This window comes from Hyaena hyaena, unplaced genomic scaffold, assembly GCF_003009895.1.
Source record: "Hyaena hyaena isolate Hyena2069 unplaced genomic scaffold, ASM300989v1 scaffold_21, whole genome shotgun sequence".
In the NCBI taxonomy this organism is placed as follows: Eukaryota; Metazoa; Chordata; class Mammalia; order Carnivora; family Hyaenidae; genus Hyaena; species Hyaena hyaena.
Window position 1 is genome coordinate 5,279,293 of NW_024080653.1, and position 26,756 is coordinate 5,306,048.

A 26,756-nucleotide genomic window follows, 5' to 3' on the forward strand; every position below is an offset into this window, starting at 1 on the left:
ATGGCCCGGCACCCAGCTCGGGGTCTGGGCGCAATCCTGCACCCGGCAAAGCCCCACCAGGTGGGTGCTGGCCCTGCTGACGCCACCGCCCCCACCCCACCCCTCAGTGGCTCCCACAGCCCCGGCCACTGCCCGCCCTCCCCCAAGGCCCAGAGTCCCCTCCCCAGCCCAGTGCTTCTGCACCTGTCCTGACCCTGCACTGGAGCTCCAGGCTCCGGGGCCGTCCAGGGAGCCACCCCAGCCGCATTCCATTTTCTGAAAGCTGGAGGCTGGGCTTCCAGAAACGGCTCCAGTGCTCACTGCCAGCCGTGGCTTCACCTCCCAGGGCTTCCGTCCTATGAATGGGGACACGGCACGACCCCTCGCCTCACGTAAGCATCCTGTTCGCAGAGGCATGAAGACGATCAAGAGATGGAGTGTGTCCCCCCAGCCCCCAGGTGACAAAGAGTAAAGGACGAATAATCCCAAGGGCTGGCGCGGGGACAGAACCCCCAGGACCTTCCCACACTGCGGGTGGGAATGGCGGTCAGGGCGCCCACCTGAAGGACGGTGGCATCTATTAAAGCTGAACATTTGCCTCCCCAGCAACCCCGCTGCCAGGCACAAACCCAGAAGAATGCACTAGAATGTCCATAGCAGCACTGTTTCTAAACTTTGGGGACAGCCCACATGTGTGTTAGCAGGAGACGGGGAGAATAAGCCGCGACATGCCCGTACAACAAAAGAGAGCACAGCGGTGCGACAGAATGAGCCCCAGACAGACTCAGGGCTTACGCTGAGCGCGAGGCCAGCCTCAGAGGGCAGGCAGGGCGGCTCCATTCATAGGAATGTAAAGCCCGGGCCCCCAGATGCCACGTGATTTCACCTCTGGCTTCACCTTTGTCCCTGGCTTCACCTTGTCCACTGCTCCCACCCCTGCCTGTCTGTCCTTCAGAGCCATCTCAAGTGCCACCACCTGTTTCCCTTGTCCCCAGTCTGCAGGGGACCTCTCTCTCCGGAACCTCTCCTTGTTGGCTCAGGCTGCCTCACCCTAAACACATGTGGCTGTACCGCTGGACCATGGACTTCGCTCCTGGAATACATCCTTTTCTCCCTGGGGCCCCTGGAGGCTGAGCCCTGGCTGGGCAGAGAAAGGCCCCTGAAAAGGTTTCTTGTGTAAATGCCCCCGCCTCAGAGGGAAGAACTGCCTTTGGCCTCACCCAGGCAAAGGGCACAGTCCACTCATTCTCCCGTGTGCACGAGCAGCCAACAGACACGGGCCCCATGAAGAGAGGACACTGAACAAGGCCAGTTCCACTAAATCCATGGGATTCTCCATGGCAACTGTTAATGAAAATGAGCAACCGGGTAAGGCTTCCTGGAGGGGGAGGCACCTGAACTTCATTGCCCATAGGCACTGACAGGAGCACATTTCACGCACTTCCCTGCCTTGTGTTCCACTCATCATTTGCATGAAGCCTTTGCAGGGGGGGCTACAAAGGGCTCCGCAGGAGGGAGGGCTCGGCGGGGCTCTGCCTCACCCATTTGGAGGCGACCTCCGCATATGCTGCATATGGGTTTCCCTTACATTGTATGCCACTGCCCATAAAACAAAAGAGCAACATTTCTAAGATGACTTTATTCACATTTCAGAACAGACGCTGGACGCCTCACCAACCCCCTGTCCCGCGCGGTAGCCAGAGGCTGTGTGGTGGGCACGTGTGGTGGGGACTCCCTTTCTCCTGCTTGGGCTGGATTTAGCCAGTGAGGAGCCCGCAGACACGAAAAGCGAGTGGGAGGAAAGCGAGGTCAGTATACATATTCATTCTCCTTGGTGTCAGGTCGGCGCGTCCCTCTCCCCAAGGTCACGGCGCCTGCGGGCTACCCTCTCCCAGGACTACGGCTGCCCTTCAGGTGTGGAGGGTAAGAGCCCCCCTTTGTGGCTGGTCCTGGGTACTGCACGATCCATCTCTCCTTTAATTCATGGGATTTCCGTGTATTCAACCCTCAGCTCAAATACCCCGTCCGAGGGTGCTATGAAAATGTAAGACCATGTCAATTACTCCTATCAAAGAACATTCTCGTATGTTCCTTTTGGTGTAGTAGCTAATGGAAACCAGGGGGAGGCTAGTCCCCAAGCCCCCGCTGGGGCCACTGCCGTTTGTAACCCCAGGACATTACAGTAGAAGGCATCAACAGCTGACTCAGTCAGCGAATGAACCGAGGCCACCAGGCCCCTCCACTACCCAACAGCGGACCGCCGCGACCTTCCTCTTGCTTCCGCTCCACCTGCTCCGGCCTCCCCGGCCCCCTTGACACCGTGAGCGCAGTCCTCGCGGGTACATCGCTGGGGTGGGCAGAGAGCGCTGCGCCCAGGCCCCCAGGGGAAGGGGTGCCCCGCGGCCAAGCAGCGGGATCAAGAAACAGTGTCCTCGGCGGCCTCCTCCCTAACAGGCTGGGGGGCTCCGAGGCTGTCCCTTCACCTCTGCGTGTGCAACGAGGGCACCACCACCCCGGTCCGCACGGCAAATCACCCAGAAGACGGCACAGCACTTAGCGCACCCCGGGCACTCGGCGGCCTCGGCGACGGCGGGGGCGCTCGGGGAACCTTGGGGCGGGGGTCCCAGAGCCGAAGCGCGGGCGCGGCCACCGTCGCGTCCTCCGGGCGCGGCCCCGAGCCACACGCCCCGCCCGCTGGGGCCCGCGAAGCGCCGCGCGCGCCGCCCCACGTGGGGCCGCACGGGCTCGCGGATCCGGCGTCGGATTGGTCGTCGTGCAGCCAATCAGAGGGCGCCGTCAGCAGCGGCCGCGACGATTGGTCGCCGCGAGCCGGCCGGGGAGGGGGCGGGGCTCCCTTTTGTTCTTTCCTCCTCGGCGCCGCCGGCCCCGCCTCCCGGGCCCCGTCGCCCGGGTCCCCCTACCCGGAGCCCGGGCTGGGGCCGCAGGGGAGCCCGTGGGGGGCTGCAGGCCGCCGCCCGACGTCCTTCCAAAATGGCCGTTCAGGGGGCCTGGCCTCCCCCAGCCCCCCAGCTTGTTCACGCGCAGGAGAAAGAAGCAACCGCCTGATACGTGCCTGTGCAGGGTCTGACCTTGGACAAGCCCTTTCCGTTCTCGGTTGCTCGGTTCCCTTACCCTTGCTTTCTCCCTGTCTCCTAGAAATTGTGGAGAAGAGCCCATAAAAAAAAAAAAATGAGCTTGGGATCATGTTAAATGTAACAAGTGACTGATAGAAAGTCTCCGATTTTCCCTGAGAAGGTGCACGTGGGAGAGGGGAGACTGGATGTCCGGATTTGGCTAACCCGTGACCCTATTCAGGGTGACAAGCTCTTCCCAATCATGGTTGAGGGTTCTTGTCCCAGATGGGGCTGAGTGGGGGATGGGGCAGAAAGAAGCCCCTGCCACCGCCTGGCCAGCTGTGCCAACTCTCCCTAAATCATCCCTGCTCTTCACTCCAGTGGTCTCCCTCTGCTGTAGAAAGTGGGGGCTCAGGAGCCAGGGGCCCTCACGGAGAGAGGGGTTCGGGTCCGAGCCTCCCTCGTAGCCCACCACCTTCCCCCCAGAAAGGCCAGAAAGCATTTCCTAGTGAGGCAGTGGCTGCAAACACATCCCCACAGGTACACAGGGCGCTGCAGCTCTGCGGGGACCTGAGATGCCAGGCTACCCTGTCTACACAGGGGCCTGGAGTCCCCAACAAGCTGGGAGCTCAGAGGCTCAGCTCCTTTTCTCCCACCAGGTGGCAACCAAGGAGACCACCAAGCCGTGGGAGTTGGGGGGGGAGCTGTCAGGCCCCAGGGAATCCTCAGCACCCCCTCCCATCCCACACTGACCTGGAAGAACCCCCAAGCCCTAAGGGGATGGAGAAGATGGAGCCCTAACACTGGCCCAGGAATAGCGCCTTGACCGAAACAGCAGCCATCTGTCTAGAACCCGGAGTCCGGAGTCCGTAAAAACCGTAATTCCCTGAAAAAGATTCTAATCTGATCAGCATTCAGAATGCCTCTCCGCCCGTGGTCGGAACAGTCCCTCAGCCATAGGTGGCTCTTTGGCTCCGGCTCCCAACTAGCAGCATGGGAGCCAGGGCCTCCCCCGCAGTCTGGCTGTAGTGGCCCCTGGAAGGACTCCCAGCCCCAGGGCCTTGGCAGGTGTCTGCTGCCTCCCTGGGCGTGGGGTGCTGGGAGGCTGACATCTGCAGAGTGTTTTTACTGTTGGACAAATTGAATCAATTAAACAGGCCCCATCCGGGTGGCTGGGCGCATCGCACACAGGAAGAAGGAAAGCAGAGGGAAGGGGACAGCTCGCCCGGCTTGGGGCGTCTCCTTGGTGAGAGTTCAGGGTGAACGTAGGAGTGGGATGCCCCCCTTCCCCTGCTGTTTCGGGGGCAAGGACCCTCTGTGCTGACCCCGGGGAGGGAAGGGAAAGCCAGCCCAGGGGTGCTGGGGCGAGTCACCGGGGTGACGTGGAGGAGACCGCCAGTGGTGAGTGGTGCCTGCCCCCGCCCCGCCCCCACCATGCTGAGTGAGAGCCACTTCTCCACCTAAATGCAGGCACTCTGGGCTTCTCGGCTGCCTGTCCTACAAACTTGCGGGGCACCAGAACTTCCCAACATCGCAGGCTCCTTTCAGAGGTATTTTGTTGCTCTCCCACGGAGGCCTCCGGAAGCTGGGAGGCTCCACCTAAGAGCAGACTGCCCCAGGAGGCCTAGGGAGCCAGCGCAGGAAAGAGGAAACAGACTGTGGGGGTGATAGCTAGGGCCCCCAGTCACCCACCTGGAGCGGAAGCCTCCCCCTCGGGTAGGCCGGGCCCAGAATGATTTAGGGGCTGGCTGCTCTGTGACCCGGCTGACCCAGGGCTGGCCACTGCGTCAGAGCCCATGCAGCTGCTGGAGCGCTCCCCTGCCCAGGCTGCGCCCGGTCCCCCCAACTCCAGTGAGGGCAGCAGGGCCGCCCCCTCCTCAAACTTGCTTCCCCAGAGCCTGGGGCTGTCTGCTTATCCCAGGGCTACTGGGGATGAAGGCAGGGTCCCAGTGAGTCAGCTGCCCCTCCCCCCAGGTACTTGCCAAAGGGCTTCTGCTCGTCACAGGCCATGGCAGCGATGCTCTCACTGTCACCTTGAAGAGCCAGACCATGTCTGTCCCTTGATGTCAAGTGACTGTGACTGGGCCACTTGAGGCAGACGGGGTCCTACTGGTAAACTCCCATGGAGGACAGAGTGATTAGCCAGAGACCTTCATCTGCTGGCTCGCAGGAGCCACGGGGCAGAGGCTGGGAACGGGCTCTGGGGTTAAGGGGTTGGCTCAGGGTCCCACTTCCGGAACGAGCCTGGGCTGATTCCCTGGAAGATGAAGAGGAGACCTCTGCAGCCGCCACAGCCCATGGCAAGCGGGCATCCGTGTGGATGCCGCCCCCTTCCCAGCCAGGCCCCCGGGAGACAGCCTGAGTTCCAGGCCCAGCTGCTGCAGTCAGAGGCTCTGCCAGGTGGGGGAAAGGCATGGAGGTGCAAGGAGACGGGGACAGTCACTCTCTTGGTTCCTGCTCACATCACAGGTCACCTGCTGAGGATACCCCAGCTCTTCCTAGGGTAGAGTTTTGAGGCACACAGGGGTTGGGGATGGGCCAGAGAAACCCTAGAGGGATGACGGGTCTTGGCCATCTAGTAGTGTGTCTTAAAGGAAGTGAGTGTGCAGGAGGGCGTCGCGGCCACCGCTTCACAAGGGCGGGGTGAGTCCAGGGTTGCCTGCAGAGGAGCTGAGCACCGAGCAGTCAGCAGGGAGGCACATGGCCCTGGAAGGCACGCTAGGCGGTTACTCCGCCCACCAAGTCTTTGCTGCATTTTCGCCGCTACCTCGCCAGCTGCGGCGCAGCCTTGGGGCGGGAAGTGGCCGCCTGGCGGGTCTGGGGACCAGGTCTAAAGACTTCTGGGGGCCTCCCGCTCCTGCCCTCCGCCCAGCGTTCTGGCCTGAACAGGAGATGAACCTCCCGCGCCGCCAAGGGCCCTCCGGGCGGGCGGCAGCAGCGGTCCGTGGGCGCCCCCCAGCGGCCGCGGCCCGGAAGGCGGCCGACGTGCAGGACGCGCGGGTGGGGAGGGGAAGCTGATCGTTTTCTAGCATCTTCCTCACCACCCCCACCCCCACCCCCGGCCCCGACCACCACACCGGCGACCCTTCTGCACCCAGTGGACGGCGCCCCCGCCCCTCCCCGCGCCCGTGTTCCTGATGGGAAGGGAGGTAACTTAGGAGCCAAAAAGGAGGCTGCCCTATGAGAGTAAAAGGCAAGGCACCTCTGGGGAGCACCGTACCCTGTTTCTGCCTCGATCCCGATCCCCGAGGGGCCGGAGCTGAGGAGGAGTGGGGGGAGGAGGGAGGAGCTGGGTCTAGTTTTATCCCCGTCCGGTGCGGTTGTGTGCTTCGGGGGCCTTGTCTCTGTAGTGGACACAGCCTCTGGTGTGTGTGCTCCCCGGAGAGGCCTGTTCGCAGCCCACCCAGCGGACGCCACGCCTCCGTCTGAACCCAAATCCTGCCTCACCCAGGTCAAGGGCACTTTCGGAGCAGAGATGGTATACACTGTTTCCAATATTGCTGCTTTCAAGATTTCCACAGCTTCGCTGAGCTGTAATTCACAAACCATAATTTACCTGTTTGAAGTGTACAATCCCATGGTTTTAGTACATTAATTACATCATTACTTTTTATATTATGTATTTATTGTGGGGAGAGTGCAAGCAGGGGAGGAGCAGAGAGAGGGGAACAGAGGATCTGAAGCAGGCTCTGCGCTGATAGGCTGACAGCAGTGAGCTCGATGTGGAGCTGGAATCCATGAACCTGAGATCATGACCTGAGCCAAAGTGGGACAGTCAACCGACTGAGTCCCCCAGGTGCCCCACATCATTACTTTTTAAGATTGTGGTAAAATATGGGGCGCTTGGGTGGCTCAGTCGGTTAAGCATCCGACTTCGTCTCAGGTTGTGATCTCGCGGTTCGTGGGTACGAGCCCCGCGTCGGGCTCTGTGCTGACGGCTCAGAGCCTGGAGCCTATTTCAGATTCTGTGTCTCCCTCTCTCTCTGCCCCTCCCCTGCTCACTCTGTCTCTCTTTCTCCCTCAGAAATAAATAAAACATTTTTAAAAAATTAAGATTGTGGTAAAATAGAACATGAAATTTGCCATTTTCAAATCACTCTTAAGTGTACAGTTCAGTGGCATTAAAGTACATTCACAGTGTTGTGCAACCCTCTCCACTAGTTTCCAGGACTTTTTCATCATCCCAAACAGACACTTTGTACTCATTAAGCAATGACTCCATAGTCCACCCTCTCCCAGCCCCCGGCAACTGCTAATCTACTTTCGATCTCTAAAGTTTGTCTATACGAAATGCTTCACGTAAGTGGAATCATATATTTGTCTTTTCCTGTCTGATTCATGTCACTTAGTATAATGTCCTCAAGACTCACCAGAGTCAGAATGGCTTTTTATGGCTGAATAATATTCCACTGCGCTGAGAGACCATGTTTTGTTTATCCATTCATCTGCTGATGGACAGTGGGTTGGGTCCACCTTTTCCTGTCGTGACTAATGGTACAATAAACATCAGAATACAAGAACTTGTGGGATCTGCTATTTTCAGTCCCTTTGGGCATACAGATAAGAGTGGGAGGTAATTCGTTTTTAAAAAATTTTTTTAACATTTATTTATTTTTGAGAGACAGAGAGCGAGTGGGGAAGGGGCAGAGAGAGAGGGGGACACAGAAGCCGAAGCAGCTCCAGGCTCTGAGCTGTCAGCACGGAGCCCGACGCGGGGCTCGAACCCACAAACCCTGAGATCATGACCTGAGCCGAAGTCGGACGCTTAACCGCCTGAGCCACCCAGGCGCCCCCAGCATTAACTTCTAAAAAGGAATATTTTCATTGCAAATTATAAATCCACTGAAGATCATTTATAAACTACAGAGAAGAAAACATTTCGTCTTTACCTCCGGCCTGACCACCGCTCATTTTTGGTGATACTTTTACAAGGGTGGGCTTGTTTGCTTTCTAAGGCCTGTTTCTGGGGCGGGCGGGCCGGGCACGGGGGTAAGCACCCGTAGCGGGGGCGCCCACGACCCCCGGCGTGGGGCGCCCAGCGCAGCCCGCGGCCGCCGTGGGCGGAGGCCTCTCGCTGGGCGGACTGCGGGGCTGTGCGCAGCTCCGCTACTGGGACCGCAGGCTCCCCCGCGGCCTCACGCCCCGCACAGAAGGGCGGCCGCCGAGCGTCCGAGGAGAGGCCCCGGGGCCCCTGCAACCGCGCCTCCGCGGCCGGCCTCGCCCCGCCGCCCGGCTCGCCAGGGGCCGCGCGCCCATTGGCCGAGAGCACGACAGCCCGGACCAATCACGCGGGGCGGCGGCCCAATGCCCAATGGGAGTGGGGTGGGCGGGGCAGAGGGCGCGTGCGCAATGGGCTCTACGTGCGGCCCCGCCCCTGCCTCTGGGGGCCCGCCCTCGTCCGACCCTCGGTCCCCGGGGACCTCGGGGTTCCGGCGCCCGGCGGGACCCTGCACTGCGCTGGAGGTGTGGCCGCGCTCCTGCCTCCGGACGGGGCCCGAACCGGGGCGCCGGCAGGTGCGCGGCCCCTCTCCCCTCCCCCCAGCCTGCCCCGGGGTCAGTGCTCGCCCGCCCCTCCTCGGCCCGGCCGCCCGAGCCCTCCAAGCAGGACCGGGAGGAGGAGGCGCTGTTCCGCCCCGGAAAGGTCATTACTGTAGGACGACCAGCGCTTCGTACAAAAGAGAGACTCAGAATTTACGAGCCGGCCCCTCGGAGAGCGGAGGGCGACATCTGGCTGCGCGTTCTGCGGCGCGGGAGGGGCCCTTCATCCGAAGACAAAGGCGGCGCTGGGCCCGCGAGGCCGCAGCGGGGGGGCCCTGTCGCCCCTCCCCCGGGCGGGCGCGGGAGACGACGGCCTGCAGGTGCGCCCCCCGCCCCCAGGGCGGGCCGGCCTCCCCCTCCTCCCGGCTCTCCTCCCTCCCTCCCCTGCTCCAGCTCCGCAGCCGAGCGGCGAGAAGAGGCTTCGGGAGAATTTCCGTTAAGTCAGCTCTGCCTTGGGGAATAACTAACAAAACCCTGAGCGGCTACGAACCCCACCCCTTCCGCGGAGACAGCCTCTCCCCGGGGACCCAGGATCTCCAGCACAGGACCTTACCCCTTCTCTCCGGCAGTCCGGTGCCCACGCGGCCAAGCGCTCGGGTCCCCGACCCCGTCGGCGGCCGGCCAGCTCCCGCCTCGGGCCTGCCCGGGTTCCCGCGGCGGGGTCGATGCAAAGGCCGCAGGGACTCGCAGCTTCAGCACGTACACCCACCACCGCCACCACCGTATGTGACCCGGCCCCAGACGATGGAGAGTGAGGGTGAGGCCCCGGCAGCCCCAGGCCTGCAAGAAGGGGAATGGGCTGAGTGACAGGGCCAAGCAGGGGCTGTCCCCCCTCCAACCAGGAGCCCTTTGGAGACGGGAATGGGTGACACCTCGCCCCTGTGCACAATGGAAGCCACGCCATGTCCTCTCCCCCCTCCTCTCTGTTGCAGAGAGTCCGGGCGGGGGGGGGGGGGGCATTGTCCTACACGCCCAAAGCCTCTCTTCCCCAAGGGCTGCCTGGATGTGCCTCAGAAACCCCAGGTCCTGGCAGGGGTGGAGGGCCGGGGAAGCAAGCCTCTGTAAGCCACTCGCTCCCAGCCTCGGTGCTTTCTACCCAAACTGAGAATCCTGCTCAGCTGCCCAAACTGCATTGCTGCACAATTGACACCTGCTCAGTTGAGAAGTCAGAGTCCTCAGAGCCCACTCAGTACACTGAGTACACCCAGTCCCACGCTCACCCCAGGGCCTTTGCACCATCCATGCCTCTGGGGACCTCTCTTTTCCCTTCCATCTAGGTGCCCCATGTCCTCCTTCAAATCTTTGCTCACATGTTGTCTTCTCAGAGGGGCCACCTCTAGCCCCTCCGTAAACTTGCAACCCCCTCCCAGCGTTTTCTCCGTAGCTCACACCCCCTCTGACATTCTGCAGTTTCCTTGTTTTTAAGACTGTTTCCCGTTCCTAGGATGTGAGTACTTTCTGCTCTCTGTGTTTCCAGCTGTGTCCTTCACACTTCCCATGAGGCCCTCCCTAAGTACTGGTTGACAATGAAGTAGTGAATATAAATCTGTAGGCGACCTTTCAGATCAAGGTCAACCCTTCCCCCAGCCCCACCCCAGAACCAGGGCGCAGCAACAAATTGGGCCACTGTGGGTAACATTCTCAACACGTCAGAGGGGCTTTGTTAATCAGCAGAGAAGACCAGCAGCACTTCAATAAAAATAGGCAATGACTATAAACAGACATCCCACGGCCACCCCGGACAAAATGAAAAAGTGCCCCAGGCCCCCAAAATCAGACACGCACGTTCAAGCAATCAGGATGGGTCATTCCTCACCTACCGGATTGGTACACGTTACAGGGTGGCCGTGGCTGGTGTTGGGGGTGCAGGGGAAAGGCATCTGTGGTTGGAGGGTGGGGGCTGGCCCTGGGGGCAGGGGGCAGGTTCATACCGAGGAAGCAGAGCCAGTGAGGACCCTCCAGGCTCCTGGGCTGGTGAAACCCAGGCGTAGCTCCGAGGGGCGTCCAGCCGCACTGTGGCCGCACAGGAAGCGGCGCCAGGGTAGCTGGTGAGACCTTCCCCCGCCCGCCAGCCCCTCACTCCTTCTCCATCGTTTTCCCAATGCAGTTTGTATTTGGTGCTCCCGGGACACCGGCTAGGAGATCTGCCTCTCCGGGCGGGCGGTTGGCAAGTTGGGGTGGTAGCTCCGCTCATGGCCTCAGCGGAGGGGCTCACGGTCACCGTGCGGTTGGCGGGAGGCCGCCAGGGCAGCCCCAGAAACACTTATTAAAGGGCCGATAAATCACAGCTCTGTCCACCTCCCCACGCTCTCCCCTCTGCGTTGCTGTCTGACTTTTTTATATTGATGCATTTAATTTATCTCTAAAAATGGGCAAGTCTGCTTGTTTGATTTCCACAGGGGCCACGTGGGGCAGAGAGCTGACAAATTATCTCCTGACCCTGGATGGCTGATGTAATGGGTCCCCAGCGCTGAAGGCCCCGTTCCTCTCTCCCGGATGCTCCTTAGTTTGGCTCCGGGCCACTCCCTGTGCAGTGTCATCGGAGCTGGCGCTGTCCTTAGCAGCTGGCTCATTTGTCCATAATGGTGGACACCCATCGTCCAGGGTGCCCTGCCAGCAGCAGCGCCTGGCCCCTGGCCTCCCCGGGGGTGCAGGTAGTCTCGGGTCTGGGCGGGGGGAGGGGTGCTGACCTCTCCTCGGGCCTGACGAGGCTGCAGGGACAGTTTGGATTGTCCTTTCGCCTAAATCACCAACACGAGCAAGATCTGAGAGAATCACAAACAGGGATTTGCTTTCAGCAAATTAATGTTCTCAGGAAAAATAAATCTGAAACGTATCCAAGCGAATTATTTGTCTATACTGGACAGGTTGAGGCCATAGGAGTGAAGGTCTCTGAGAAGGGTTTCCAGAAGAATCCTGGCAGTGGAGCCACATTCTGCTTTCCAGATGTGGCCCTCAACCTGCCTCAGTGGACGCGAGGGTGGACTTGAGACATCTTTTTTTTTTTTTTTTTTAATGTTTTATTTATTTCTAGGAGAGAGAGAGAGACAGCGTGAGCCGGGGAGGGTCAGAGAGAGAGGGAGACACAGACTCTGAAACAGGCTCCAGGCTCTGAGCTGGCAGTCAGCACAGAGCCCGACGCGGGGCCCGAACCCACGAACCGCGAGATCATGACCTAAGCGAAAGTCGGACGCTTAACCGACTAAGCCACCCAGGCGCCCCGGACTTGAGACATCTTAATAACAAAACTGGTGAGGGCGCCTGGCTGGCTCAGTCAGTGGAGCGTGTGACTCGTCTCGGGGTCGTGAGTTCAAGACGCATGTTACGGGGAGAGATTACTCAAAAAAAGAAAACCCTTAAAAATATGTAAATAAACAAATTACAAAACTGCTAATTAGTTTCTAAAACAAACCCATAGGAGGCAGACACAGACACACCACAGCAGCCATCTGTGGTGGGCCTGATGGCCCGCCCCTGGTGCCCAGGTCCCTGGGTCCCCTCCCACACTGCACCAGCCTGGGGAGGTCTGTGTGGCCAACAGGGCAGAAGCAATGCCGTGGCACTTCTGAGATTAGGGTATAAGAGATATGAGGCCCATGGGGCACCTGGGTGGCTTAGTCGGTTGAGCGTCCGACTTTCGCTTAGGTCATGATCTCGCGGTTCGTGGGTTCGAGCCCCGCGTCGGGCTCTGTGCTGACTGCCAGCTCAGAGCCTGGAGCCTGTTTCAGTCTGTGACTCCCTCTCTCTGACCCTCCCCTGCTCACGCTCTCTCTCTCTCTCTCTCCTAGAAATAAATTAAAATAAAAATAAACATTAAAAAAAAAAGAGAGATGGGGCCCAGGGTGCCTGGCTGGCTCAGTTGGAAGAGCATGTGGCTACTGATCTCAAGTCATGAGTTCGACCCCCCTGTTGGATGTAGAGATTACTTACATATAAACTTAAAGAAAGGGAGAGAGGAGCCCTCTCTTGGGTCACTTCCTCCACCTTGGCGAGGAACAGAGGCCTCCCAACAGCGCCATGAGCCAGATCCAGCCGTCAGAGTCTACTGGCTCAGCGCAGCTTGACCACAACCTCATGAGAGACCCTGAACCAGGACCACCACCCAAGTAAGCCATTTCCTGACCCTCGGATACTGTTGGCGCTAAGTGTGGGGGCACTTTGTTACACCGACAGGCCGCCAAAAGAAACGGAGGCAGCCAGGCATCTACCCTGAGCCCGTCATCAACGTGGGAGAGGATGGAACCGCAGGGCGCCATGATTTTCCCTTTCTGAGAAAGGGCAGCAGGGGGAGCCGGAATTCAGGGTGAGATCCTGGGACGGAGGCTCATGGTCCCCTCTCCAGATCTGGCCAAGGCCCTGCAGGGTCCCATCTCCTGGGAGGGGCCCGCTGTCTGGTCCTGCGGGCATTCTCTTGTGGTGCTCCCTCTGCCCAAGACGTCCTTGGCACTAGAGGGCGCCAGCTCCTGCCCATCCTGTGGGGTCATCCTGCCCACACCGGCGCTGTTCCCAAAGTGGAGGGGCTGCCCTGCAGCAGGCGTCACCCCTGCAGGGCTGTGCTCACCACATCAGGCATACAGTGGGTGCTTACTGAATGTTTGCTGTGGGTGCGCATGAAACATCAACGTTCAGTCTGATTGTTGTTGTTTTTTAATGTTTTTTTAAATTAATGTTTAGAGACAGAGTGAGAGTGCGGGAGGGCCTGAGAGAGAGGGAGACACAGAAACTGAAGCGGACTCTGAGCTGTCAGCACAGAACCTCACGCGGGGCTCGCGCCCATGACCTGAGCCAGACTCAACCGGCTGAGCCACCCAGGCGCCCCACATTCGGTCTGTTCTTAATCAACAAGGGGAGGGGAGAGGAGGGGATAAAGCACTTATGTAGACGGGTGGACGCGCATCCACGGAGTGGGCACTCCAGCATCAGGAGCGCCCCTGCACCCCCCCCCCCAGATGCGCAAACAGAGGCCCCAGGGGGCTGAGCAACGGGACCAAGAGGGCACAGCTGCGAAGCGGCAACGCCTGGTTCCAGACCCCACAGTCTGGCTCTGAAGCTCCGCTCCGAACCGCCGCGCTGGGGGCTTCGCGCCGCCGCCCCCGCCCCACCCCGCCTTCCGCCCCGCGCCCCCGCGCCCCCGCGCCCCCGCGCCCCCGCGCCCCCGCGCCCCCGCGCCCCCGCGCCCCCGCGCCCCCGCGCCCCCGCGCCCCCGCGCCCCCGCGCCCCCGCGCCCCCGCGCCCCCGCGCCCCCGCGCCCCCGCGCCCCCGCGCCCCCGCGCCCCCGCGCCCCCGCGCCCCCGCGCCCCCGCGCCCCCGCGCCCCCGCGCCCCCGCGCCCCCGCGCCCCCGCGCCCCCGCGCCCCCGCGCCGCCAGTGGCCTGCGCGGCGCCCGCGAGCCCAGCGAGGAGACCGCCTCCGTCCAGGTGATTGGCCAGACCGTGCGGGCCTCCGCCAATCAGGGCACGGCTCTCCCGGACTCGGGGCGTGATCCCGCGGGATCCGCAGGCGGCGCGGCGGAGGGGCGGGGCTGCGGGGGCTGCGGCGGGACGGGCCGGCGCGACGCCCGCGCGCGTGGGGTGCGCGGAGCCCACGAGCCCCGTGCAGCCCTGTTCGCACCGCCTGAAGCCTGCGGTTCCGTGAAGCTTGACGCAAAACAGTGGCCAGATCCCACTCTGGTTTCTCTTCAGATCGAATACGTCTCTCGCCGTTTACAAAACAGGGGCCATGTTGACCTCCCCTCCCCCCACGGCAGCTCAGCCCGGCCCGGCGCTGCAGAGCTGTCTGTTGGGACTTTGTACCTGGATGTAGTGATAGAAAAGACTCCAATTCGGGGGGATCACTAGCAGCTGCACCGACGGTTTGGGGCCCGCAGCAGAGGGTTCAAGGCCAGAGACCCCACATCCGGAGCACCCTGCGAGTACCTGGGCTGGGCGCCCGCTTCCTTGGGGTCCCGCCCACCCACCAGGAAAGGCTCCCAGGCTTCCTGTGGCTCCGGTGGGCTGCCCGATCTCATCTGCCAAACTGTCTTTCCTCATGTAGTTTCCCAATGCGGGGAGTATCTGTTACTCCCCACCAAGAATCCTGACCGAGGACACAGCGGGAAGCGGCCGTGGAAGGGCCTCCCTAAGCCGTCGCGTTGTGCATCCACATGCATTTCTCCGCAGACGCAAGTCTGCCGTGTGTCTGGGTAAGAATGGCGAAGCATGTAGGAATGAATTCAGCTGCAGGAAACAGAGAACCCAATTCACAGGACGTTCGACTCATAGGGGTTTATTGTGCTCATATAGCCAGAAATCTGGAAGTGAGGGCTGTCCTCGGCCAGGACCCGCTTCTTAGACTTTCCGCTCCGATGCCTGTAGCAGGTGGGTTTGGGCTTTTGTCTTCACGGGTTGCAAGCTGGCTGCTGGAGCCTCAAACATTGTTCACAGTCCTCACCCCAGTGAAAGAAAGAAAAGCAATAGAAAGAAAAGAGGAAGAGGCAGGGCCAGCTGGTCACCTCTGTCCCCTTTTATGGGAAGAGAAACCTGTCCCAGAAGCCTCTGCAGCAGATCCTCCCTTAGGCCTTTTGGCCAGAACAGGCCCCTCGGCCTCGTACCATGTGAGGGATTCGAAACAGTCAGGAGCCAGGGCGCCCTGGGCGGCATTAGCCAAGCACCCCACAACCCTGGGGCTCAGCAGCCCCAACAGTGGGATGGTCCCGTGGGCCAGAGAGAAGCAGGAGTGGATCTGGGGAAATGCTTACATCATAATGGCAAGTGAAAAGAACAAGATGTACCCGTAGTTGTCTTGGCAAAGTCTGCGGAAGGGTTATGTATTGAAAGCAAGAAACCAATTACCCAGGCCTGTCTCTTTTTACCTTACTTGGCAGAAAGTCTTGAAAGAGCCTTCACATTTAAATAGAAATTTCCCCCATGAAAATTGGGAAAAGGCTTAAAATGCAAATACTCTCTGAGAAATCTCAAGGTCGGTGGGCTGAGAGGTTGGAAGCGGCGGACACTCCCCGGCAAGTTCACAAAGATGCAGCAATAAGAATTCCCATCACCACGTCGTGTACAATAGCAAGAAACTTAAAGCCATATTGGTAGCCATCAGCGAGAAGCAGTTAGTTACCTGGCAGTAAATTTCCGCAGCAGAATACCACCCGGCCATGAAGAAGGTGTATCTAAACACAGTGACAGGGAGAGGTGTCCCTCTCATGTTGATAAAAGGAAAATCAGATCGTGGAAGAGTATATCGTTTACGTGTAGAAATATGTTAATATGCACAATACAAAGTATAGAAGGGACTTGTTTCCAGCCATCAGGGGGTAACTGGCATCGGATTTGTTCTCCTGTCATAAGCAACTAGGACACTGGAAAGAAAAAAACGACGTAGCAGCTTTTTAAAGACATTCGGCGATAGACGGCGCAGGACCGCCATCCCTAAGAGAAGAAAACAGGGATGTGAGCCGCACAGTGATCTCGCCTTTCTGCCCGGAGCACACTCCGGACAGAGACCCAGAACACGCAAGTCTCGTGAGTTGAGACACAGACACTGGAGTTTGGAGAGGCTGCCGCGGGTGGACTTAGCAGGGCCGGGGCCTCGGTGGAAGCAGCTACGCAGAGAACAAGCTCCAGAAATCTACACAGAGGTTCCCTTAAGGTTTTGGTGAATTTTAAACTGTGCTTGTGTACAAGGAAGTCCCATGAGACTCAGCGAAGAACAGCTCCTGGAGATCTGTAGAGCCGCACAATTCCCAGAGCTCACCTGGGACAGAGAGACGTTTGGGTTCCCAGCAGACCTCATTAAGCATCCAGGCATTTCCTGGAGATTTCATAATCGCCACGTGAGGAGCAGGGCTGACCTATCCCAGGGTAAGAGGCTAATCCAGGCTTGCTCTAACAAAGCTTTAAAGTGGCTTCTGGTCGCCTCGGTGGCTCAGTTGGTTAAGCGTCCGACTTCAGCTCAGGTCATGATCTCACAGTCTTTGGGTTCAAGCCCCGCATCAGGCTCTGTGCTGACAGCTCAGAGCCTGGAACCTGTTTCAGATTCTGTGTCTCCCTCTCTCTCTGCCCCTCCCCAGCTCGTGCTCTGTCTCTCTCTGTCTCTAAATAAGTAAACGTTGGGGCGCCTGGGTGGCTTAGTCGGTTAAGCGTCCGACTTTTGCTTAGGTCATGATCTCGCGGTTCGTGGGTTCGAGCCCCGCGTCAGGCTCTGTGCTGACTACCAGCTCAGAGCCTGGAGCCTATTTCAGAGTCTGTGTCTCGCTCTGTCTCTAACCCTCCCCTGTTCACGCTGTCTCTCTCTCCTAGAATAAATAAATAAATAAATAAATAAATAAATAAATAAACGTTAAAAAAATTTAAAAAAAAAAAGGGGGGGGTGGGCTCCTGACTGGCTCAGTCAGTAGAGCATGTGACTCTTGATGTCAGGGTTGTGAATTTGAGCCCCACATTGGGTGCAGAGATTGCTTACAAATAAAAATCTTTAAAAAAACAAAATCTTTTAAAAAAATGAATAGAGGTCCCTGGGTGTCTCAGTCGGTTAGGAGTCCGACTTTGCCTCAGGTCATGATCTCACAACTTGTGAATTTGAGCCTGCTTCCGGATCTGTGCTGACAGCCAGCTCAGAGCCTGGAGCCTGTTTCAGATTCCGTGTCTCCCTCTCTCTCTGCCCCTCCACCACTCACACTCTCTCAAAAATGATTAAGCGTTAAAAAATTTTTAAGTAAATGAATAAATAAGCCTCAAAAAAGATCAAACTGCCTTGCAAGTAAGTTGATTTCTTGTTAAAACAAGCTTCAACATTCTTTCTCCCCCCAAACTTCAACATTCTTTTAAAAAAAAAAGACAATAAAAACCAGAGATTCAACAATTTGACTTTACAACATCGAGCATTTGATGAAAAATTATGAGACATGTGTGAGCAGAAAATGTGACCCATAACTAGAAGAAAAATCAGTCAATACGAAGAGACCAAGACATGTGAGAGATGGTGGAATTAGCAGAGATTTAAAAATAAGTATTATGGGGGCGGCTGGGTGGTTCAGTCGGTTGAGCGTCCAACTTTGGCTCAGGTCATGATCTCATGGTTCATGGGTTTGAGCCCCGTGTCGGGCTCTGTGCTGACAGCTCGGAGCCTGGAGCCTGTCTTCGGATTCTGTGTCTCCTCCCTCCCTCTCTGACCCTCCCCTGCTCAAGCTGTCTCTATCTCTCTTTCAAAAATAAATTAAACATTAAAAAACAAAACAAAACAATGAAAACCAGAAGATGATTTAATGACATGTTTAAATTGCTGAAAGGACCAAAAAAACCTATCAACTTAGAATTCTGTATCCAGAGAAAGTTCTCCTCCAAAGGGAAGACAAAACAAAACTTTTTCAGACAAACAAGGCTGAGATCATTTATTACCACCAGACCTTCACTGCAAGAAATATTAAAGGAAGAAGCTACGTGGGGTGCCTGGCTGGCTCAGTTGGTGGAGTGTGCAACTTTGATCTTGGGGTTGTAAGTTCAAGCCCCACACTGGGTATAGAGATTACTTAAAAAATACGTATTAAAGAAAAATAAAAGGAAAAGCTACAAACTGAAAGAAACTGATACCAAATGGAAATAAAGAATGCCAAAAATGGGAAATATGAGTAAGAATTTTTTACTGTTTTTAATTTTTTTTTTAAATTGATTTTTTTTTTTTTATGTTTTATTTATTTCTAGGAGAGAGAGAGAAAGACAGCATGAGCAGGGGAGGGTCAGAGAGAGAGGGAGTCACAGACTGAAACAGGCTCCAGGCTCTGAGCTGGCAGTCAGCACAGAGCCCGACGCGGGGCTCGAACCCACGAACCGCGAGATCATGACCTAAGCGAAAGTCGGACGCTTAACCGACTAAGCCACCCAGGCACCCCATGTATAGTATTTTATTAAAGTATAGTTGACTTTATTTACTTTTATTTTTATTTATTTATTTATTTTTTTATTTCTGAGAGAGAGAGAAAGACAGTGTGAGCAGGGGAGGGCCAGAGAGAGAGGGAGACACAGACTCTGAAACAGGCTCCAGGCTCTGAGCTGGCAGTCAGCACAGAGCCCGACGCGGGGCTCGAACCCACGAACCGTGAGATCATGACCTAAGCGAAAGTTGGACGCTTAACCGACTAAGCCACCCAGGCACCCCATGTATAGTTGACTTTAAAGCAAAAATAAATAGCAATGAATTGTCAGGTTTTAACACATGTAGAAGTTCTATATGGCAAAGCCAGCACAAAGACAAGAGAAAGGAAATAGGAGTGGATTCTTGCAAGATTCTCATATTATATGTGTACCAGTAAAATCATATTTGAAGGTAGACTGTAGTATGTCTGGAGAGAGGAGGGGTGGGAGAGGGAGAGAATGAATAGAAGCCAATAGAAGAAATGAAATGAATTACTAAAAAAAATACTCTATAACAAAATAGTATAACTTACCAATAGTTGCATTAAATGAAAAGGGTCTAATTATTCCAATCAGAAGTCAGCAATTGACAGACTGGATGAAATAACAAGACCAAAATAAGTGATGCCTGCAAAAAACACACTTTCAATATAAATAGGTTGAAAGTTTAAAATGGAATATATTAGGCAATTCAAACTGTAATCATAAGAAAGGGGAGCTGCTATATTAGTACCAGACAAAGGAGATGTAAGGACGAGAAATATTACCAGAAGTAAAGACATATCAGCTCTAAAGGTGTATACACCCAATAACAACTCAAAGAAAACTCAAAAATACATGAGACAAAATCTCACTGAATATTCGCAAGTAGAGTTGGATATTTCAACAATCTTTTCTTAGAAATCGAGAGGACAGGGACGCCTGGCTGGCTCAGTCAGTAGAGCGCGTGCCTCTTGATCTCTGGATCATGAGTTCAGGCCCAATGTTGGGCCCAATGTATTATTACTTAATAATAAAAAAAAAAAATCACAGGGCGCCCGGGTGGCTCAGTCAGTTAAGTGTCCAACCTTTGATTTCAGCTCAGGTTATGATCTCACGGTTTGTGGGTTCTGTGTTGACAGCATGGAACCTGCCTGGGATTCTCTCTCTCCCTCTCTCTCTATCTCTCCTTCTCTCTCCCGACCTCTCCTACTCTCTCTCTCTCAATAAAAAAATTTTTTTTTAAATCACAAGAAATTGAGAGGACAATTAAGGAAAACAACTAGTAAGGAACAGAATACCTGAACACACTATCAGCCCTCAAAACATAACCTGATAAATCACAAGGGGAATTAGGATATATTTTTAACCAAATTGTGTGGAATTGTGGAAAGCACAATATATCAAAAATTTGGAGATGCAGCCAGAACAGTTATTAGAGGGTATATACAGTTTTCGATGTGTGTATTGAAAAATAATGAAGGTCCAAAATCAAGTATATAAGTTTCTATCTTAAAGCCTAGAAAAAAGAAGAGCAAATTAAACCCAAAATAGAAGTAAGGACAAAGAGAAAAATCAATGATATAGAAAATGAATAAGTAATAGAGAAAAATCAATGAAAGCAAAAAGCTGGCTCTTTGAAAACCTCAGTAACTTTGATAAAGCCTTAGCCACACCGATTTTATGGACTGAATTGTGTCCCCTCAAAATCCACGTGTTGAAGTCTGAACCCCCAGGCTTGAATGGAAAATGCAAAAGCGTCAGACTTTCAAAGGAGATATGGAAGGAAATGTACACAGCTTCAGATTTCAGCTTTTAGCTCTGACACCAAAATCATAGTCCACAAAAGGAAAAATCGAGCTGGTCTTGATTAAAATGTAAAGCTTTTACTCTGTGAAGGACACTGTTGTGGAAATGAAAAGACAAGTCACAGACTTGGAGAAACTATTTGTAAACCACACATCCGATAAAGGGCTTGCATCCAAAATATATGAACTCTCAAAACTAATAATGAGAATGTAACAACCCTGGTACAAAATGGGCAAAAGATCTGAACACGCTTTGTCACCAAAGAGACACAGATGACAAAGATATGAAATTATGCTCAGCACAATTTGTGGTTAGAGAAGGCAAAATTAAAACAAGATACAGCTGACACTCCTGTTTGAACAGCTAAAATAGAAAACAACCCTGACATGTCAATTTCACACACAAAAAACCAGAATTACCATAAATATGATCCTGAAATTCCAATCCTGGGTATATACCCAAAGGACCCGAAAGCAGGGTCTCAGAGGCATTTGCGCACCTAGACTCGGAGCAGCGTTACTCACCATCGCCAGCAATGGAAGAACCCGAGAGTCCACTGACGAATGAATGAGTAAACAAAAAGGACTCCATCAATGGAATATTCTTTGTTGTTTATCCTTAGAAAAGAAGGAAATGCTTTAAAATTTTTTTAAATATTTCTCTTAGGGAGAGACAGAGCACGAGCAGGGGAGGGACAGAGAGAGTCCAAAGCAGGCTCCAGGCTCCAGGCTGTGAGCTCAGAGCCTAATGCAGGGTTCAAACCCACAAACTGAGATCATGACCTGAGCCGAAGCCGGGCACTTAACCGACCGAGCCACCCAGGTGTCCCAAAAGGAAGGAAATTCTAACAAATGCTACAGTATAGGTGAAAGTTGAAGTCATTATACTATGTGAAATAAGCCATCACAAAAGGAGGCTGTATGAAGAAGCTCTTTTTTTTTTTTTAATGTTTTATTTATTTCTAGGAGAGAGAGAGAGATGGGGCGCCTGGGTGGCTTAGTCGGTTAAGCGTTCGACTTTCGCTTAGGTCATGATCTCGCGGTTCGTGGGTTCGAGCCCCGCGTCGGGCTCTGTGCTGACTGCCAGCTCAGAGCCTGGAGCCTGTTTCAGTCTGTGACTCCCTCCCTCTCTCTGACCCTCCCCTGCTCACGCTATCTCTCTCCTAGAAATAAAAAAAAAAAAAAAAATTTAGGAGAGAGAGAGAGAGCGAGAGAGCGTGAGCAGGGGAGGGTCAGAGATTGAGGGAGTCACAGACTGAAACAGGCTCCAGGCTCCGAGCTGGCAGTCAGCACAGAGCCCGACGCGGGGCTCGAACCCACGAACCGCGAGATCATGACCTAAGTGAAAGTCGGACGCTTAACCGACTAAGCCACCCAGGCGCCCCAGTATGAAGAAGCTCTTATCTGAGGTCCCTAGAGTGGTCATTCGTAGAAACAGAAAGTTGGATGATGGGTGCCAGGGGCTGGGGAGGGAAATGGGGAGGTGTTGTTTAATGGGAACAGAGTTTTGGTTTCACAAAATGAAAAGAATTCTTTGGGGCACCTGGGTGGCTCAGCTGGCTAAGCGTGTGACTTCAGCTCAGGTCATGATCTTGCAGTCTGTGAGTTCGAACCCCAGGTCGGGCCCCGTGCTGGCAGTGCAGAGCCTGGAGCTGCTTCGGATTCCTTTTTCCTCTCTCTCTGCCCCTCCCTGCTCATACTCTGTCTCCTTCTCTCTCAAAAATAAAAATAAAAACATTTAAAAAAAGACAAGTGACAAGAATTCTGGAGATTAGTTGCACGACAGTGTACTTAAGCACCGCTAAACACTTACAAGTGGTTATGATGGTAAATTCTGCTAAGTGTGTTTTATTGCAGTTTTTTCAAAAAAAAAAAAAAAAGAGAGAGAGAGAGAAAACCAAACTGCTGGCAAGGATGTGGAGCAACAGAAGCTTTCATCCATTGCTAGTAGGAATGCAAAATGGTCCAGCCACTTCGGAAGATAATTTGGCACATTCTTACAAAGATGAACATAATTTTCCCATTCAGTCCAGTGATTATGCTCCAGATATTTTACCCACCTGATTTGAAAGCTTATGTCCACATAAAACCCTCCATAGAAATGTTTGTATTCGCTTTATTAGTGATTGCCGCCACCTGGAAGTGAACAAAATGTCCTGCGGGAGGCAAGTGGGTGAACAAACTGTGGGGTGTCCATACATTGGATGCTATTCGGGGTGCGAATAGCCTGAGCCAGTGCTGACATGTGGAGGAGCCAGAAGTGCGTGTCGCTAAAGCAGAAGAGGGCAGTCTGAAAAGGCTGTGTGCTGCTGTGTCCATGAATGTGATCTTCTAGAAAAAGGAAAACAGGGGCGCCTGGGGGCTCGGTCGGTTGAGCATCCAACTTCAGCTCGGGTCATGACCTCACGGTTTGTGGGTTCGAGCCCCGCGTCGGGCTCTGTGCTGACAGCTCAGAGCCTGGAGCTGCTTCGGATTCTGTGACTCCCTCTCTCTCTGACCCTCCCCTGCTCACGCTTTCTCTCTCTCTCAGAAATAAATAAAACATTTTAAACATTTTTTAATGAAATAAAAAAAAAGGAAAACAACGGCGAGAGTACATAGATTGACCATTGCCAAGGGCCTGTGGGGGCGGGGGTTGAGAAGATGGAACGCAGAGCATTTTGTAAGGTGAGGAAACTGACTTCATGGCCCTGTGATGGGGGGTACATGACATCATGCATTTGGCCGAACCCATACAATTTTATGGCAGAAAAAGTGAGCCATTATGAATGCAAATTTTAAAAAATGACCTAGTAGGTCAGGGGACCCAGGAAGGAATGCAGACTGTCACAAGAGAATCCCACTCTATTACCAGTGCCTGAAGCCGCCTGCCTGAGGCGGTGGGAAAAGGGTGCTGACTCAGGTCACCGTGGAAACGAGTGGGGTCCGTAAGACTCAGGGCAGAAGGAATGTCACAAGCCCTGCACTGTAGTCGGTAAAGTTGTTTCCCGCTGGGCGCTCGTCAGCAGTTCCGAAACCACAGCTCGAGCACTGGGATTGAGTGACTGAGTGGAGGGGAGTGGGGGCTGGGAGCCGGGCCTCCCACTGTTGGGGTGGGGCTGGCACATCAGCAAGGGGCAGGGTGGACTGATCCACGTGGTGTGGGTTAGTGGCAGAAACATCACTAAGAACTCGTTTAGCTTAATATAAACACAGATGGTCGCATATAGAAGTGTGTGTGTGTGTGTGTGTGTGTGTGTGATTAACACACACACAATATATCTCCTTGCTCTGTCACCAAGGAGGGCCTATAAGCAAGGACATCCCGGTGGCAGTGAGCACACCCAGCACCCAAATTTTGGTCTCTTAATACCGTTATCCAAGAAAAGGAGCCGGGCTCCATGGGGAAGCGGAAATGCACCAGCCGAGCCCGGAGCATCCTGTGGGGCTGGGGAAGGAGGTGCCCCAAATAGTCCACCCCGACTGGCCTCGTCCAAAGGGACACAGGAGCGCCCCCACCAAAAGAGCTCCCAGTGGCCAAAGACGGAGCAGTTTAAACAACAAAATAAATAAGGTCGTGGATGATGGTCCACAGTGTCCATGGTGCTGAGATACCCACTGATATAAGTACACGACTGAATAAATGAATGGAGGAGAATGCCCAAATCTCGCCTGCAGAATTCTAAATAATGTACGTAGAGGCTCCCCCTCAAGAAGGTGGTCCCCCCCGACCCCTGAAGTATGGGCCCCCTTAGTGACGGCCTCCCAAAGAGAAGAGTCCGGGAAGGGAGAATGATCACACCTCAGCCAGGCGGTCAAGGTCCCGTCCACGGTGACGGCGTCGCACTGACAGCACGGCCCCTGACGTGACGGGAAGGGCGCTCTGCCTCTGTGGTTCCTCCCCAAGCCCGTCCCCCACCGCAGACACGCCCCGGCGGAGGGATGGCCCCAGCACCCCCAGAACTGCTGGGCCCCCTGAAACCAGGGCCGCGAGAGACGGCTCAGCCCAGAGGCGCCCGGGGAGACGTGGGGACGGGAAAACCAAGGGCCCCTGAGAGAGTGTGGACTTTGGTTGACAGCAGCGAGCCCATCGTAGTGTGACTTGTGACACACGCAGCACGCTGACGGGAGGAGGTGGCGGCGGCAAACGGGGGGTGAGGAGCATGAGAAGTCTGTACTATCTTTGCAACCTTTCTGTAAATCTGAAACTGTTCCAAAATTACAAGTTGATTAAAAAGAAAATAGGGCCCCCCGGGGGGCTCAGTCGCTTAAGCGTCAGACTTCGGAGCTCGCAAGCTTTTCCTCGGTGACCATCTTCCTTTATATGTGTCCATATTTTCCAAATGCTTTGCCTTTGCACTCAGACAGAATGCGTTATTTTTTTAAGTTTATTTAATACAGAGAGAGCGCGCGTGCAAGCAGGGGGAGGGGCAGAGACACCCAGTGTGGAGCCTGCCTTGGGGCCTCGACCTCACAACCGTGAGATTATGACCTGAGCCAAAGTCAAGAGTCAGACGCTCAAGCGACTGAGCCCCCCCGGCGCCCCGATTTATTTTTTAAATACGGAAATACACGTATTTCCCAGGGGCAGCATTTCCTCGTGATTCCGGCCGTGCAAGCCTTTAACGCTGCGGGGTCCTTTCCTTGTGAGGGCGGAACAGGGGCTCTGGCAAGGCCAGTCCAAGGTGGCCCAGGGTTGCGGTCGCGGTGAGTGACCTGCTCTCGATACGGAAGCAGGACGGGCAGTGGAAAGCCTGGGGCCACCTGTCCCGGACCTGGGGGAACGTCCAGTATCCGAGCCTTGGGCTCTACACCCCCCCCCCCCCCCCCCCCCCCGGCAGGAGACGCCGGCGGCTATGTTGCCACGAAGGACGGGGGTGGGCACCAGGGGGAGGGCAGATGGACCGGGCAGAGGGCCTGGGGCACTCGCCACTACGGAGGTTTCTAGAATGTGTGGGATGGCTCCCGCAGCCCTCAGGAGCCCCCCGCCCATGGGACAGCTGAGTCCCTCCCTTCCCCGGGAGCAGGGGCCCTGGGTGAGGGTCTCAGAAACGCAGGGCTCTCTCTAGTGTCCCCCACACACACCCAATCACAGCTCATCATCAGCCTCTGCTTTGGGGAAAACGAGTCATGGAAGGGGATGGGCGCGACGCCAGAACCCCCACTTCTCAAAGCCTCTCATCTCCAAGGGGCCCTGGGGCTGTGACCAAAAGAAGGGCGTCACCAGACTTTTTATTGAAGTAGAGACACCCAGAAAGGCACACGCCGAAACCGCTTTCACCAGGAGCTGCAGGCTCCTCGGACCGCGCTGTGTCCACAGCCCGCCCAGGCCCGTCCCCGGACTCCACAGGGGACGCTGTGAGTTTTGGAGACTGCGTGCCACCCCCACGCGGTGCTGTCCCCCGCCGCCCCCCCAGGAGCCCTGTCCACAGGGCCGCAGCCTGCGAGAAGCCGCTGGTCCACACCGCTGGGAAGAAAGAGCGGGTCTGCAGGCAGCGATGTGCGTCCACTAAGACGTGAGACACGACTTGTGCCGCGTCCGGGCCCCACGGTGGACCGGCCACCCTCCAGCTTTATTTGCCAAACCTGGCAGCCTCCGCATCTGTGTGCTGGACGCCTCTCCCCGGGAAACTAAGTCACAGCTGACCTCCTTCCGGGGAGCAGGTGCTCCCTCACAAGGGGCGGGTCAGGCGGGGGAGAGGGTGGACCAAGGTGCCCTCCGGAGGGGGTGCGGGGGGCCGGGCTGTGGACACCCCTCTCGCCCTCCTGCCGCAGCTCAGCAGGTGGCCCCGCACCCCTCCACACGCTCTCCCTCCGCTCGGCGGGTCCCGCCAGCCCGGGGGGGGGGTGCCTCCCTGTGGGGGACCCCACTCCGCGCTTCTTTGCTGCGATCCCTTTCTGCGGTCATCACACCTGTGTCTGTGGAGCGTTCTCGCTCCTGTGTCCCGCCTCGGCCTCACGCCCTGAGGGCTCGGCGAAGGAGAGCCGGTGGTCTGCTGTGTCCCGTCCCCGCTGGCAATCCTTCGTGGCCTTGGCTGTGCCACCTGGAACAGCCCAGAGAGGGCCCGGGGGGCCCCGCCGTCCCCGCCCCGGCTGCTGGCCAGGGCAGGCGACCGGAGCAGCGTGCCGGCCTCGCACCGGGAGGTGTCCGAGGGGCACAGCCACGGCGGGCGCCCCAGGCAGGCTCTGATCCCAGCACAGGAGCTGAACCCACCTGGGGGGCGTCTGCCGTGCCCCTCGGCGCCAAGGCTCCGGCTGGCTCGGGAGGGAGGGAAGGTCCCTGGGTGCGCGGAGCCCGCCGGGGGTCGGGGAAGCAGAGCCGCCCGGCGGCCGGGGCCGTGGGCCCTCTGTCCCCGCCCGGCCTCCGCCCTTCGGGCTGAGGTCCTGCGAGCGCGCCACGGCCGGGTGTCTGTGGTCCGGGGACTCCCCTCCGTGCCCTTGAGGCCCCCAGGCTCCCGCAGCACCCCGTCCTGCCCGAGGTCACGTCAGGGCCCTGCTCCCTGA

General features: G+C 56.2%; 1 protein-coding gene across 1 annotated transcript; it reads left to right on the forward strand.

The window, feature by feature from the left end:
• LOC120228124 (collagen alpha-1(I) chain-like) lies at positions 1-26,756 on the forward strand. Its single transcript, XM_039226282.1, has 14 exons — positions 1-60; positions 2,310-2,932; positions 5,392-5,453; positions 5,926-6,053; positions 6,152-6,202; positions 8,093-8,567; positions 8,695-8,911; positions 9,161-9,348; positions 11,126-11,245; positions 12,934-13,102; positions 13,959-14,155; positions 25,094-25,129; positions 25,573-25,752; positions 26,221-26,756. The coding sequence occupies exons 1-14, from the start codon at positions 1-3 to the stop codon at positions 26,754-26,756; spliced, it is 3,042 nt and encodes a 1,013-aa protein (XP_039082213.1).

Coding starts and splice junctions, on each gene's coding strand:
- LOC120228124 (XM_039226282.1), top strand. CDS start 1: ATGGCCCGGCACCCAGCTCGGGGTCTGGGCGCAATCCTGCACCCGGCA. Junction 25,130..25,572: donor TGTTGCCACGAAGGACGGGG/GTGGGCACCAGG, acceptor CTGTGTCCACAG/CCCGCCCAGGCCCGTCCCCG. Junction 25,753..26,220: donor GCGGGTCTGCAGGCAGCGAT/GTGCGTCCACTA, acceptor TCACGCCCTGAG/GGCTCGGCGAAGGAGAGCCG.